The sequence below is a fragment of the Chroicocephalus ridibundus genome, chromosome 2, assembly GCF_963924245.1.
Source record: "Chroicocephalus ridibundus chromosome 2, bChrRid1.1, whole genome shotgun sequence".
Classification (NCBI taxonomy): domain Eukaryota; kingdom Metazoa; phylum Chordata; class Aves; order Charadriiformes; family Laridae; genus Chroicocephalus; species Chroicocephalus ridibundus.
The window spans coordinates 62,932,585-62,948,869 of record NC_086285.1 but is presented as its reverse complement, the minus strand read 5'-3'; the positions used below and the strand labels follow the sequence as shown (position 1 = coordinate 62,948,869).

The 16,285-nt window shown below is 41.4% G+C and overlaps 1 protein-coding gene across 3 annotated transcripts; it reads left to right on the top strand.

The window, feature by feature from the left end:
• Positions 1-9,464: 9,464 nt before the first annotated feature.
• LRRC14B (leucine rich repeat containing 14B) lies at positions 9,465-16,236 on the top strand. Of its 3 annotated transcripts, none has more exons than XR_010069905.1 (3): positions 9,465-10,477; positions 11,815-13,268; positions 15,619-16,236. XR_010069905.1 is itself a non-coding variant. In XM_063325696.1 (2 exons), the coding sequence occupies exons 1-2, from the start codon at positions 9,573-9,575 to the stop codon at positions 12,458-12,460; spliced, it is 1,551 nt and encodes a 516-aa protein (XP_063181766.1). In that variant the 5' UTR covers positions 9,465-9,572; the 3' UTR covers positions 12,461-15,417. The 3 variants fall into 3 exon arrangements, 1 of the variants encoding a protein (XP_063181766.1); XR_010069904.1 differs by lacking the exon at positions 15,619-16,236 and adding an exon at positions 14,580-15,417; XM_063325696.1 differs by lacking the exon at positions 15,619-16,236 and having other exon boundaries at positions 11,815-15,417.
• The last annotated feature ends 49 nt before the right edge of the window (positions 16,237-16,285 follow it).

Sequence of the window (16,285 nt, the reverse complement as noted above, 5' to 3'; positions counted from 1 at the left end):
AATCCCTGTTGCCTCAAGGGAGCAGTGGCAGGAAGATCCCCATCGTGTTTGATCCCCTGATGTTTGCAAGATTCTGTGAGGATAAATGAAATGTATGATGTAAGGATACGAGCATTTTTGTAAAAGTCACAGGACAATACAATACTAATTACAGCTCTTGTAAATATGATCTGAACAAACAAACAAAAATCTAAAAATAGGGGATACTCATCGTTTTTTGGGTGGTCCAAAACTGAGGATACAAAGAAGTAGCTGACCCTCTCATTACATAAAAGCATTCGGGAATGCTGTTAAATGTTCTTATTGGAGTTACAATTTGCAGAGCAAGCAGTTAAGGGATTTTTGCACAGGAATGAAAATAAAATGTCTTAGCTACCTTGTGTGAAACGAGCTCTTTTGAAATCTCAGATAAGTGCTTAAACTAAATTTTGTCTGTATTTGGAATAAGTAGAGATGAGGTTGATGCTTGGAGGAAAGTTAATAGTTTTGATTATTAGCTGTTAGACTGCTGAAGTGGCTATAGCAGTGTTAACACACTAGGAATTTAGTATGTTCTTACAATTGGAAATTAGGCTTTCGTCTAGGCTCCCTTTCTCACAAGAGGCTGGACCAGATGATCTTTTGAGGTCCCTTCCTCCCAAGCTATTCTATGATTCTATGATATTACATGGCTTCTCGATCTTGCAAGGACATGAATTTACAATCAAAATCGACAGCTGACATCCACCTACAGCTGGATACAGCTGTGCATTACCAGCACTTCTGTGTACGTGTCCAGCTAGATAGAGAGAAATATAAACCTGGTAAAATCAGTTCTGGAATTTCAGAGTAGCTGAAATACCCGTGTTCACTGTGTATGTGCATACATTTGCATGTATACAAATGCAATTGGCTGAGGTCTGCAAATTCATTCAAGGAAGTAGGCAAAGTAGAAGGAAATATTACTGTCACTAAAAGTAATAGTATTTTATAAGGAGATAGAAGGAGATAGGAAAGCACAGTTAAACCAGATTCTCTTTATTAGTCAAATATGCAGGTAGAATACCATTACTATTCCCAGTGCTATTTGTTTTTTATTAGGAACATATGTAGACCTGTTTCATATATATGGCAGAAAAAGGACTAGAGCTCCTCATTATGGATTAGACCGAAGCTAGCATGCTAGCCAACATGGATCCAAGGTCAACATACTCTGTTGAAGTATTCCTCTACACGCCCCATACCCAGAGATTGCTTTACTTTATCCTTCATCCCAGCTATCGGCAATGACCTGTGTTAGTTATACTAGTCAGCCACCTGGGGAACCACGAGCACTGCCTCTGGGGTGTTCCAGCACACGTCATCTGTGCTCCTTCACAGCAGTCTCGCAGGTTTGGAGTGGTGCTAGTACTGAGCTTGGCTTTGACTTTTATACGTGCTGAGGTTAAATGTGTTTCCTTAAAGTGCTTCTGCTTTACAGCTGACACGTTGCTATATCTCTGCTTCTCCTATTTTGTCAAAGGAGCACTTTTGCGGAGATTTCTCATCAAGAAAATTGCTGTTCTGAGACACTCTCCTGGTTCCGGCGGGGACAGGGTTAATTTTCCCCATCTCTGGCAGGGACAGAGGCATCCCATGCGGTGCGAGCCATGCCCAGTCTGGAGCCGGGAGCTGCCGGGGGAGGGGGCGGGAAGTCGCCGCTGGGAGCGGGCGGGGGCGCCCCGGCTGCGGCCGGTGAGCGGTGGTACCTCACCGTGTTTGTACCTTCCTCTGCCAGTGGCGTTGGTGGTGTTTTCTTCTGCCCTTTGCTGTGCTGCTAAACTGCCTTTGTCTCAGCCCACGAGTTTTGCCTTTTTCTTCCCATTCTTCCCCGAGGGCGGGGGGGAGGTTGGTGGGGGGGGGGAAGCTCGAGGGGGCGGACGCGTGGTTCTCTGTTGCCGTCTGAGACCAAACCGCGACAGACCCTGATTACAATCCTTGTGTGACACAAGAGAACATCAATAGTGTAGTTAAGAGGAAGGGAGCGCTTAGAAATGCTTTTCCTAACTCCTCCATGAGCAAAGAGAATGTTTTATTGATTAATTGCTGTGCCAAAAAAAAAAAAAGCATTCTTGTGAGCTTTTTTTATGGATTAATGTGGTCAGGTCATTCCCACTAAGCAGTAAGGTTTGTTTTAAATAGATTTCCCTTTTCCATCAGAACAAACTCTGTCATGTATCAGATCTCTTGAGAGTTGTTTGACAGGCATAAATGAGTAACCAATGCATTTTTTCTCTTCAATACTGGAATGGTGAAGGGAAAATAATACAGAGAAAAATGCTGCTTGTTGCTATGTTAGTTTTCAAATAGCCAATTAAATTCGGGCATGGGTGAATTTCCTAAAGTTGGCTTGAATGCTTTAACCATATTAGAAAGCTTTATGAGCTTGAATCACCTCTGTAACACCTTTTGTAAGGGCAGTCTGGTGGAAAGCTTATACGTACCTCCTTCTTGTAAATTTTTTTTCTTGTTTCACTTGAATGTTCAGCATTTCTCAGACCACTGTCACTTTCATGCAGCAGCTTGCTTTGGGAGCTGCTTATAAGAATATGAAATTAAACCCATTTTCTGAACTAAGGCAGAACAATGCATTTTTAACCCTTCATGGTTGGAAAGGAACTTTGAGATCATCGAGTCCAACCAAACAACCTACAATCTCTGCCACTAGAGCATGCCCTGAAGTGCCACATCTAGACGTTTCTTAAACACCTCTAGGGATGGTGACTCAACCATCTCCCTGGGCAGGCTGTTCCAGTGCCTGACCACTCTTTCAGTAAAGTAATTCTTCCTAATGTCTAATCTAAACCTCCCCTGCCACAACTTCAGACCGTTTCCTCTGGTCCTGTCATTATTCCCTTGGGAGAAGAGGCCAACACCCACCTCTCTCCAACCTCCTTTCAGGTAGTTGTAGAGGGCAATGAGGTCTCCCCTCAGCCTCCTCTTCTCCAAGCTAAACATGCCCAGCTCCCTCAGCCTCTGCTCATATCACCTGGTCTCCAGACCCGTCATGTACGGACAGATGTTTCAAGTCTTTCATTTTAAACAATGATGGTTGCACCAATGTGATAATCAAACAGAAAATATGCAACTGCACTTATGACTTAGAACTTCTGACTTTTGGACTGGATCACGTTATTCAAACTATGGGAGTCTGCCAGACTCTCTGAGGGTACAGAAGGCTGAGTTGGCCAAATGGTTATTAGTCTGTCACTGTGGGGCAAATAAAACCTCTGCCACTGCTCTGTTAACTCTCCTACTTTCCATGCTCATTAGCAACCTTTGTCATCTCCGAGTTACCTATAGATAGTGTCATAATGACCTGTTCCAGTGTGGTAGTTTTCAGAGAATTAGGCATGAGCTGTCTCCATCTTTCTGACCATTGGGACCAACAAGTACAACTCAAGGCTATGTTTCATGTAGGGTGGACTACAAACGCAACCTGGTTTTGTGCAAAGACAGCAGCTTGCTGAGGGAATACATGGAATTTTCTTGCATAGACAGAAAAATTTATTGATCACTTCAGGCTTAAACTGTTTGTAAAACATTAAAAGACTTAAACTAAACTGGAAAATATCCTCACACAAAATATAAATTTTTGCAAAAAAATAATAGATTTGAAATGAAAAAAAAATTTAAATATACTACATAGAATCACAGAGTAGTTTGGGGTTGGAAGGGACCTTTAAAAGTCATCTAGTCAAACCTCCCCCAACAAGGAACAGGGACGTGTTCCTAAATCAGATTGATCAGAGCCCTATCCAACCTGACCTTCAATGTCGCCAGGGATGAGGCATCTACCACCTCTCTGGGCAACCTGTGCCAGTGTTTCACCACCCTCATAAAAACTTTCTTCCTTTTATCTAGCCTGAATCTAACCTCTTTTAGTTTTAAACCATTGTCCTATTGCTACTAAAAATTCTGTCCCCATCTTATAAGCTCCCTTTAAGTACTGAAATGCTGCAATAAAGTCTCGCTAGAGCCTTCTCTTCTCCAGCCTGAACAACCCCAACTCTCTCAGCCTTTCCTCACAGGAGTGGTGCTCCATTCCTGTGATCATTTTTATGGCTCTTCTCTGGACCTGCTCCAACAGGTTCATGTCTTTCCTGTACTGAGGGCTCCAGAGCTGGGTGCAGTACTCCATGTGGCGTCTCACCAGGGTGGAGTAGAGGGGCAGAATCACCTCCCTCCATCATGCTGGCCACGCTTCTTTTGGTGCAGCCCACATGATGCCTTTCTGGGCTGCAAGCGCACATTGCCGGCTCATATATCCAGCTTTTCATCCATTAGTACCCCCAAGTCCTTCTCTGCAGGGCTGCTCTCAGTCCCTTGATCCCCATCCTGTACTGATACCGGGGGTTGCCCCAACACAGGTGCAGGAACTATGACATGGCTCTGTTGAACCTCATGAGGTTCACGTGGGCTCACTTCTGGAGTTTGTCCAGGTCCCCCTGAATGGCATCCCACCCTCAGGCTTGTCAATGGTACCACCCAGCTAGGCGTCATCGGCAAATTTGCTGAGGGTGCACTTGATCCCACTGTCCATGTCATTGATGAAGATATTAAACAATACTGGTCGCAATACAGACCCCTGAGGGTCACCATTTGTCACTGATCTCCATCTGGACATTGAGCCGTTGACCACTACCCTCTAGAGGCAGCCACCTAGCCATCCTCATCCACCAAACAGTCCACCCATCAAATCCATATTTTTCCAATTTAGAGAGAAGGCCTTACAGAAGTCCAGACAGATGACATCCATAGCTCTTCCCCTTTCCTGTGATGCAGTCACTCCATTGTAGAAAGCCACTAGGTTGGTCAGGCAGGACTTGCCCTTGGTGAAGCCATGCTGGCTGTCTTGAATCACCTCCCTGTCCTCCTTGTGCCTTAGCATAGCTTCTAGGAAGATCTGTTTCATGATCTTCCAGGCACAGAGGCGAGGCTGACAGGTCGGTAGTTCCCAGGGTCCTCCTTTCTACCCTTTTGAGAAATGGGTGCAATGTTTCCCTTTTTCCAGTCACCGGGGACTTCACCTGTCTGCCATGACTTTTCAAATATCATGGAGAGTGGCTTGGCAACTACATCAAACAATTCCTTCAGGACTCTGTGATGCATCTCATCGGGTCCCATGGACTTGTGTAAGTTCAGGTTTCTCAGCTGGTCACAAACCTGATCTTCTCTTACAGTGGGAGGGACTGCTCCTCCAGTCCCCCGCCTTGCAATCCATCCTCTCAAGAGGTGTGGGAAGAGAGGCTGACAGTGAAGACTGAGGCAAAAAAGTTGTTGGGTACCTCAGCCTTCTCCTTGTCTGTCGTTAGCAGCTTGTCAGTTGTGTTCATCAGGGAAGTACACTTTCTTTGACCTTCCTCTTCTAGCTGACATACCTGTAGAAGCCCTTCTTATTATTCTTTGTGTCCCTTGCCAAGTTCAGCTCCAGCTGCACCTTGGCCTTCCTGACCCCATCCCTACACAACCAGGCAGTGCCCCTATGCTCTTCCCAGAACACCTGTCCCTGCTTCTGCTGCCTGTGCATTTCCTTCTTGCCCTTTAGTTTGACCGGCAGGTCTTGACTCATCCATGCTTGTCTCTTGCCTCCCTTTCCTGATTTCTTACACCTGAGGATTGAGAGCTCTTGTGCTCTATGGAAAGCATTCTTAAAGATCTACCAGTTCTGTTCTGCTCCCTTGTCCCTAAGGGCAGTTTCCCGGAGAGATCCTATTGACTAACTTCTTGAACAGCTGCAAGTTTGCTTTCCTAAAATTTGGGGTCCTGACTTTACTCTTTGCCTGTCCCATATACTTCAGGACTGCAAACTCCACCAGTGCCCGATCACTGCAGACCAAGCTGCCTCCAATCTTGACATCTCTGATTAGCTCATTTGCGTTGGTGACTAACAGGTCCAGTATCGCATCACCTTTGGTAGGGCTGTCTGTTACCTGGCTTAAGAAGTTATCCTCGATGCACTCCAGGAGTCTCCTGGATTGCCAGTTTTTGTGGGAATTTTAAAACATTGTCAAACCATTTTGCTCAACATAACTCTCTGAACTCTACCCTCCCAAGAATCACAAAATCTTATATGAAAGATGACTTCTTAACAAGTGAGAAATCTCTGTAATTTTTTAGATTAATTTTGATTGCTATTTCTGTAACACCTCAAATAAAATATAGATGATAACTGTCAAAACACTTTTGCAGAAAATGTTTATAGTGACAGATTATTTCTGGACTGAGAAATTCCGCCAAAATAATTAGATCTGTCATGTCCACCTTCCCCTACATTCCCTACAGAGCAATCTTCTCAGTATTTTCTGAAGTTAGAATGAACTATGTAGTGTTATACTCTTTTCTTTGCTTAACTTTCATTCCTTAACAAATCAGTCCTCTCTGTTCTTTTCCCTTAGTTATGTCAGAGCTGCATCTTTGCAAACCGAAACCTCTGAATTCTGTTTTTACATGACTATGCCAATAAATGTTGAATGTAAACAGTATAAACTGGCAAGATCTGTGCAAAAGCAATGGATTACCTGTATTCTCCCATGCCCTATCTCATTTTGATCTGACCCAGGAGTGCTTCCATAGCTGCTGATAGACGTATATATCCTGTAATGGAATATAAAAGTGAAATCCTTAATAGAAATTTCTCCCATATTGGATCCGCTTCAGCAAGAATTAGTTTCTTCGTGCATTTAAGGACGTAGTTTAGTTCTGAGGTTCTCAGTGGTAGCCTACTTCAAGTTAATTTGAAAACCAGCTATTTCATCATTAAATACTTTTATTTTTAAAATACTCTTTTTAAAGGTTAAAAACCTATTAAAATCCACTTGATGAACATTTTTTACACTGATTAGTCTTTTTGTAGTAACTGAAAAGTTGTTCATTTTATTCTGTTAAAAATAATTTACTATTTATTGCCATACAAGCAAAAAAACAATAGTTAAACAGGTTGAATGCTGGAATATCATGAACTTTGCTGTTCATCAACATTTTAAAGTGATTTTTCATTATTTCTTCTACCATTAAATAAAACACAAGATGTTTAATATAGTAATTGTTTTGACAGCTCTGAATCACATGACAATGAAGACTTTTTTCAAGCTGTGCTGACCCTGCTTTTCTAGATTCCACGTCTGCTTTGCTGTGAAAAATTTACGCCATACTTCATGGATTCAATTTTTTCTTTTTTTTTTTAAGTAAACCCATTATGGAATATTTTGTCAAAAGGAAAAGAAAAATTCTAAATATGTTTTAAATGACATGGGAAGGGACATCTTTATTAGACTGTGTCATTCAGAGGAAGCTTTTTATTTTTGCAGAGTTTTTGGTTTGTGTCAGCTTAATTTTGCCTTCAAACAGATGAGTGGCATCGCTAAGATAATTAAAAAGCATGTAAGATGAAATAGATAGAACTTGTCAAGGTTATTAAGTATTTCCTCTGTTTTTCAACTCCAGTTCATGTATAGCAGATGATGATGTAGGTATTAATATATTTTGTGCAATTTTGTAAATGCTGAAAACAGCAACATATAACTAATCCCTGTATGACAAGAAAAATGCACAAATTGATGGAAACTTTTGTAAGTATAGTTTTATTACCTTTCAAAATTTAAACAGCTAGTTTTTAAGGTACATACACAACTTTTTATCTGCTTACCTAGTATATTTGGACCTGTTTATCTGCTAACCTAGTGTGTTTGGACCAGTGGTCCAAAAGTTCCAAGATAAACTGCTCTAGTAATGTCCTGGATTTTTATTAGAACAAAGCAACAATTATAGAGGTAAAAACCTGAAATAAGTACTTGTAGTCACTTTTATATATGAAAAATCGATTGCTTATTTGCTGGGGAAGACAGTTTGACTCTTTGCTTCTATGCTTTTTCATACTTCTTTTAAAAGAAACAGTAAATGTAATACTTTTTTCCATGTTAAATTTGGTACCATCATCTGCAGCTTTTTCAACACAGCGTGCTACTGTGAGATCCTGATGCATTTCTCAGCAGGAGTTTAATCTTCGGTATTGACCATTTCCAACAATAAGGTGGGGCATGGCATGGAACTCAAGTCTATAAATCTGACAGAACCTTCTCTGGATTTGAACAAGGGCATCTCAAGACAGTCAGTTTTGCCAGCCAGGCAGATGATCTCAGAAACCTTTGTACAAATGACACTGGAGAAATGGGAGGTGCAAAACAGAAGAGGTGTAGGGGTCATCTGCAGAAGGTAGAAGGTGAACAAGAGAATGGGCAGGGGAGCAGAAGGAATGGATGATGTGAGCTGGGGCTGTAGACACTTAGAAACTATTTAACGTTATTGATTTGAGAGTTTTGCTAGATGACAAAGGAAAAAAGAAAGATGCTTATGGGACTGTCTTGCACTCAATGTTCAGTCAATAGCTAGTAGAGGACAACCCAGCAGATATACTGAAATCCCAATTGTATGGCAAAACCCCTCACAACTCAAATATAAGGCACCCTTGCCCCCCCAAAAAAACCCCAACCAAACAACAACCCAACAAATATAAAGTTTACAAGTAACTCAGTAACTTCAGTCTATGCTCATTATCTGTCCCACTGGTTGCTCACCAAAAGACACGAGAGGAGACCATAAAGGAGATATCCGACATTGCTTCCCCTGGCAGGCAAGTACCAGGTTGAGAGAAAGAAACATCATCTCTGCTTTTGTGACAGCTGGGCGAGAGAGGTTTTTCTCCTGGCCTGAAAAGATAATAGATTTTGAATGCTCTCCCTTTCTTGTATCCCAGTGAAAACATGATTTCTCAACAGGAAAAAAAAGACCATCTGTTGCTCAAAGCAACAACAATAGGTTGGTTGCCTGGAAGTTACGAGAAAGTTTTAACTCTATGCTCTGTCTTGTTCAGCTTGTCTTGTACTTAACCCTCCGTCTCCTATCACAGGGAAGTGTCCTGGTCACCAAGTCTCTGAGCTCTTCCAGAGTCTTTGGTCTTTTCCACTGGAGCCACTGTATTTAGCTATTCCTTGGTGATAGGAAGGGCAAAATGGAGGGACACTGTGTAGCTCAATGACTGTAGCACCTCAGTCTTTCCTTATAGCTATCATTTTTAAGAGAAGCTCTATGCTAACTCTGAGAAATCGTCCCCATCAAAATCAGCATCTGAATCCCCAGCATATCATCTTTCATGGAAGAAAGTGGAATACAGATCATGTTATGTGTTTAAGTTGGACCCTGAATTCCTTTTTGTATGGCATAGGAAAGATACATTCTCATGTATGTGTGCTGCCCTGATCTTACTGTTCCTGCTGGGCAGTGGTCTGTACTTAGCTGAGTTAGCTTGTTTAGAGGACTTAAATGAATAAATGATCTCTGATGAAAGATCTCACAGTTAATTACTGCAGAATCACAGTATAGCACCAAAATAGAAAGCAGAGGATTAGCATGTGACTGCTCAGTCTGCCTTCCCAGAAAGGCTTCTGTTAGCAGCAAACAGCAGCTGCAGATAAAAATAGAAGGTGATAAACAACTAGGATCTTCAGTTAAACACAGAAGTCACTCTCCATGACGGCAAGGAGTCCACAGCAACAATGAAGTCTCTCCGATTCATTAGTGCCGAAGCATTCGTGTCAAATGCAGAGTTTGCCAGGAAGAGTCTCGGCAGTGTTGCCCATAATCTTTTTCCTCTTCTTTTTAAAGCCAGCTATTTACTGGAGCAAGGGGAAGTGATTCATGACTTGGTAGAGAACTGGCCATTTGTTGACTTTAACATGGGAAAACTTTTGGGAACTACTGTGGACTACCAGGAAGACCTGAGCCATAGAACATGTTCAGTGTGCTTGGAAAGCTGTCTGACAGGGCTGAGAGACTATGTGCTGAATCATCCTTCTCCCTACGTGAAAAGGTTGAAAGTGGTTGACCTGACGGGTATAAAAGATGTTGAAGTTCAGTTTTGTGAGTGTAAGAAGACAATGGGCAGATGGGCCAGGACACAGCTGCTCTCTAAGCTTTGTGTAGAACTGCTGGTTTACCTCCAACAAAGACCCTGCAATCCAGGTATCTTTGAAATCAGTATTGATGTGCTAATTGATCTGTTTGTTACTGAGCGTAACTATGAGCTGGTAGTGCAGGCCCTGTTGAAGAAATGCTATTGTCCACTGAAGATCTGCTGTGTGGCATTAAGATCTGACAGCCTGGCTTTGCAGAAATTCTTCTATATCACAAAGCTCATTGATCCCTCTCTGTTGCGCAAACTGGAAATAGTTCACAATGTTCGTTTAGAAATGGAACACTTGGAAATGCTCTTCAACAGTATCCACTTCCCTCTATTGATGTCCTTGACCTTGCCAGCACGAACATTTAATGTGCGGAGGTTTACAGCTACAGATGAACGGATGCTTACTAACATTGGAGAAAAGATGGGCAAAATGACGCAGCTGACCGAGCTGAGTATGTCATTTTCTATACTCACAGGAAGAATACAGAAACTGCTCAGGTAATTTGGTCATCCTGCTTTCAGTCAAACTGTAAAGAACATCCCTTTGTGCCATCAGCAAGCTAAGAATCTCTGGGAATAAGGGCAGTGAGTATATCTCAGGGTATGTGTGAGTAGGGGCAGCAGGAAACTAGGAAAGACTATTTGTTGGGGAGAGTTGGAAGCCAATATCTAATACCCTTAGAAGAACTGACTGTTCTTATTAGTCTTCCAGAGCTCATCTGATGAGTGTGATGAGAATATTCTTTTGGCTACCACATAAGAGAGGGGTACACCCAGGCATTTTTGATTTGCCACATCTTGAGCTTGTATCTCAATCAGCGTAGGCTGGCCTTTCATGCAAGACCTGAGTCATATTCCAAGTATTTTTCAGGGTCTCTAGTGAATTTTTGTCATCTAAAAAACAGGCAGTAAATATACTAAGATTCTACAGATACTGTATTTTTAGGTGGCCAGGGGGATAGTAGACTTTGATTTGAGACTTTGATTTCAGTTGTTTGTTGTGCCTGTCAATCTCAAAAAAAAAAAAAAGGTGGACAAAAGTTTAATCAAGATAAATCACCTTGATCTAAAATTTCTCCTGTACAAAGAAGTCATTTCATTTAAAAGTTGTGAATGGCACACCGCTTAAAATGATAGAAATAGATTACAAGTTTCTAGCCTTGATCCATGTGAAGTCTGTGGCAGAGGTCTCACTAAGATTTAGTATGCATGAAAGGGATGGCTTGATTTTTATCTGTCAGAACTATTTTATATTCAACTAGAATATTTGCACATAATCTCAGGTACACTTCTTCTGTCCCTCTCTTTGTCAGAAAGTCTCTTTGCAACTCCAGAACAATACAACATGTAAACCTCTTGGCCATTTAAAAACTAATAGAAACAAAACTAGAAACAAAAGCAGATGTCTTGTTAGAATATTGATTAGGTTTCATTTTGGAATGGATCCTTCCTTAACGGAAATGATCTGAATAACAGCTTTCTACAAGAAGCGGCCACCAATGCTTTTGTGGTAGTAATGATATGCTGGTAATTCAGGAAGTAATAGGCACCTGACAACATGTAACTGGTTACAAAATAGACACATAGAATGTCACCAAATTAAAACAGCACAGCTGGAGTCATGTAAAATAGGAGCTAATTCATGGAACTGATTTCAGGAGGAAAATATTCTTGTCATTGTTGGCACATGCTTCTATTTCTCAGAAGAGGTTAGAAAAAATAATGAATGTGGCAGATGGCTGCATTCGTAATGTGGATAGTTGTATGAAATGTTGTAAGTGTAGCTTTTCAGTGTTTTATGCCATAAATATTTTTTTTTCTCTTTAACTCTGCAGCCCACTAAAGACTCCACTGAAGATGCTGGATGTTTCTAACTGCTCATTGAACCATGCTGATATGGCCTATTTAGCCAATAGCTTCCATGCTAATCACTTAGAAGCCCTGGACCTGAGTGGTCACAATATACCTGACCTTTACCCATCAACATTCTTTAAGCTTCTCAGCCATTCCTCTTCAGTGCTCAGGAGTCTTACCTTGGAGGACTGTAACATCCAAGACACTCATGTCAACATGTTGATTTTAAGTTTAAGCCCTTGTCAGAAACTACAGGAGTTTAGGTTTCTTGGAAACCCGCTGTCATCCCAAGCACTTAAACACCTTTTCACATTTCTCTGTGAGTTGCCAATGCTGAAAAACGTGGAGTTCCCAGTTCCAAGGGACTGCTACCCCATTGGCATCACCTACCCAATTGATGATGCCTGTCTCTGCAGATTTGATCACCAAAAATATGAAAGTGTAGCAGAGGAACTTAACCTTATTTTACTCCAAGCAAATAGGGAGGATGTGAAGGCTTCAACTCCACTCTTTGGCAGTTACGATGCAGCTGTTCAGGAGACGAACAATGAACTGGGAGCTTACTTGATGAAGTCCTTCAAAGAAACTTTAGAAAAGTTCACTACTTCTCTTAACAAAATGAGTTAAAGGTGTAACATAGTGGTGATGATATGCTCTGTCAAATCATAAGTTAATCTAGTCTTTTCTAGAACTGAGCCTTCATTGATCAGTCTTGAGATTTCTTTAACTTCTCAGCTGAATTTACTTCTGTTTGAATAAGCTCTGATCATCTGAGGCATTTTAACTGTGCTGTATCTATTGCATACACCTTACATAAGCACTACTTGCTCTCAAAAGAGGGGAGGACCCTTAATAGCTTATTATTTTACACAAAAGCGCCTTGTTTCTCAGTAAATCAACAGGTGTTCAAGCTTGGCTGATTCCTTATACAGTTTCCTCTGGATTTGGCAGTGAGGCTTGTAGCCCTACAGAAAAGACAGGAAAGTCCTTTTCCAAGTCCAGCAGGATGTCTCAAAGACTGTGTGCCTATCCTCACCTATGGCTCCCAAAACCAATTTTGTTTTTTGCCTTTGGCCCTCTGAATTCACCAGTCTGTGTTTTATGCAGCACATTCACAATAGTGGGGGATGTGTAACAGCCTCCATGTCCCTCTGCTTCTCTTTTCTCCTGCAGAGGCAAGCACAATAAACCTTTTTTTTTTTTTTTTTTTTGCATGGGGAATTACAGAGTTTGTCTAATACCTTGTGCTGGTGAGAAGTAAAGTTCCGTACTGAGGAGGCCAGCAAACCAAATGATTGGCTGACAGCAGGGGATTTCCCCCTACTTCCCCCAGTAATATAAAGCAGCCTATGAGGACTCTGCTGAAACTCTTGCGAAGTGTATTTTACAAAGGCGTACCAGGCAGTGCTGCACAGCCGTGCTTGTAATGTCGGAGGTAAGTGCCTCAAGCTGATCCCTTTGTTGAACCAGCTTCTTGGCTGGTAGAAGGTACCCTGCTGCTTTCAGCTGTTTTAAAGAAAGTCGGCGATAACAATGCAAAAAAGACTAGTGTCGAAAACGCATGTAGAAAAACGCATCCAATGCCAAATTCAGAAATGTGGAAAAGGGACGAGGCTGGTTGCTGACTAACTAGAAGTTCATCTACATAAAATACTGCCCTCTTCTGCCAAGACTGTGTATTGTTCTGCTACAGAATTAACAACCAGTGCCTGGAAGAGTCACATTTATTTTGCAAGCTCCAGTGCAAGAAATGTATTTGAGTGACAGAGTAAACAGAATCCCAGCCCCACCCCCCCGCACTGTGTTGGAACGTGGGTAAAGGGACCAGCAGGGTGTCAGGATGCAGCAGCAGGGCCGCAAAACAAGTCTGGGGAGAGTGCTGTAGTGGGGAAGGAAACCCCGGCTACTAGGCAAGTGTCAGAGTCTACTCAGCTTCTCACCTGTTAATACTGCAGACAGACCAAAAAGAAAGATATTAGCAAATCTTACTTATCGTCAGCCAATTTGAGATCTCTGCTGCCAGCCTCTGTCAACTCTACCAGTGCCCAAACTGTTCTGATGTAGAACTAGAGACTTCGTTAGCTTCCAGGTGATCTGAAAAAAAAATAAATAAGATGCTCAGGTTAATGCCCAGCACTCTGCCATTAAATATACTTTAACAGTTCATGAAAACTTGATTAAACAGCACTGAAAGTGAATGTTGTAGCAGGAGTTGAGCTATCATTGTAGTATTAAAGATCATTATTAAGATAACAAAGGCAGCTTCCTTGAAATAATACTGGATCTCATCATCTGAGGGTAAGGAAGAACCTTTCTTCACTTAGGCAGTGCTGGTTTGTGAAGCTTTCTGTTTATCCACAATAAGAACATGAAAGCAGCTACTAACATAGTTTACAAGAAAAAATAAATCAATGGATCGTGTACTGAGCAGAGCCTACAGCATGTATTGAAATGATTTTTGGATGTCTTCTTAGCATATGTTCTTTCTTCTAACATGTTTTATTGATTAAACATATGACGGTAAAATTGAAAGTGAATAGATGTGACCTGTTTATGTTTACAGAGCACTGAAAAAAAAAAAAAAGTAACCTAAGTTGCTGAGCTAAGCAGCTGCAATTTAGAAAATGCCAGAACTGGGTTCCATATGGTCTTGTTTATATTTGGACAGAGTTACACACGCTCCCGTGTTCTTGCCTCTGCTCTTTACCTTTCCCTCCCTCTGACTTTGACATTCTTTCCATCTTAGATTTGACCCGTGACTTCTCAGCCAGATGTAGTGGTTTAAATTTTGCTAGGCCAAGGATCTACTCCTTTGGGATGAGCAGTGGCACTTCCTGTTGCTGGGAGAGGACGCGCCAGGTACAGCAACTGCAAACTTCTGTGTAGTGATTCTTCCACCCTGTCAGCAGGGCCAGCTAAGAGGTTGTGCCTGGAGGTGAAGGTCGGCCATTTTGGAAGCATGTTGTGCTACAAGAGCAGGTCCTTGCCTGTTTCAGTACACAGAAAATAGACAGCTTGTTAGTAGATGTCTATTCAGCTCTTATTTTAGAATATTTAGATGTCTTTGTGAAGACTCCTGCCTATGCAACTACCTCTGCTTTCTCCTTGCTTAAAGACAGTCCTGGTCCACTCCTTTGTTTTATTTCCTCCTTCTTCTTCCCACAGACTCCTGCCTATCTTCCATTTTCAGTCTTACATATATATGCTGTCTCTTTATGACTCTCTGGGCAGGATGAGGATGTAGAGGCCATAATTTGTGTTTCAGTGCCCAGTGAGGATCAGCATTATGTCTATTTCAAATATTCCCATTGAGCCTGGAGAATGGAGGGCATTGCATTACAGAAGTGGTGCACGTTTATCTCTCTGTGCAGAATAGCTGTGAATGACTGCCAAACAGTTGGAGCATGGGGATCCATGTGTAAAAAGGATTTGGATCCTGTTCCTGGCAAGCATGCAGACGTTTTCAGAGTTTTGTGATCTTCTAAAATACACTTTTATAGGAATAAAGCGAAAGTTTTATTGTTTACAGTTGCATGTTAAAATTTTATTGCATGAAATACAGTATTAAATAAAATGCATAACAGGTTTCTGAGTACTTTGAATACTATCGAATCCAAAAACCTGAACTGCAATAAAACACTGCAGTATATGACAACAGTACTTTACTGACACAAAACTATATTTACCTGAGAAGCTGTTAGGAGAAAATGTCGTATTTTGGGCGTGGAGGGATTTGTACCCTTTTGGAATGGAATCAAATATTTTTTCTCTTTTAAATCACACAGTTTCCAACTTTAGAGACAACTTGTTCCAAGTTCTGAAGAACTCCAGAGCAGCTGTGTGCAATTACCTTTGCTGTGGTGACAGGTGCTCCTTTGTGGAAATCCTGTCCTTAGCTCTCACATATCCTACCTTTGTCTCTTGAGTTTCTTTCTAATTATGGTTGTTATTGTTGGTTTTAAATGCAGCACAAGCTGTAGCATTTTGGTGTACTGCAACATGGATGTGTGCCATCTCTCAGAAGGATTCCTGCATCTCTTCTGCCCCAGCAGTGCTGATTATGGTTTGGGCCTGCTCTTTCTTCCTTCTTCCATGTGTATGGGACTTGGCATTCTGCTATTAGAGAAGAAGGACTAATGCTATAACTAATTAAGCATATGAAGTTACTCTATACTTCGCAAGTACAGCCAGATATTGATTTAATCCTGCCTTGTGTTCCCTCTCTTTCTGATTTTTATCAAGCTGGAGCCATGCGGTTGATAATGCCGGCTATGGCTATTTAAAATCATGGACCAGAACTCAAAATGCTGTAAGATTTTAAAGTAAATTTAGCTTCATTTTATCTTTTATTTCCATTCTGTTACTTACAGTTTTATGTTGTAAGAAATCCCAATTTTTGAGAATTATCATTAAACACAAAGTTCAGTAAAGAAAGAGGATCAATTCCTTTTG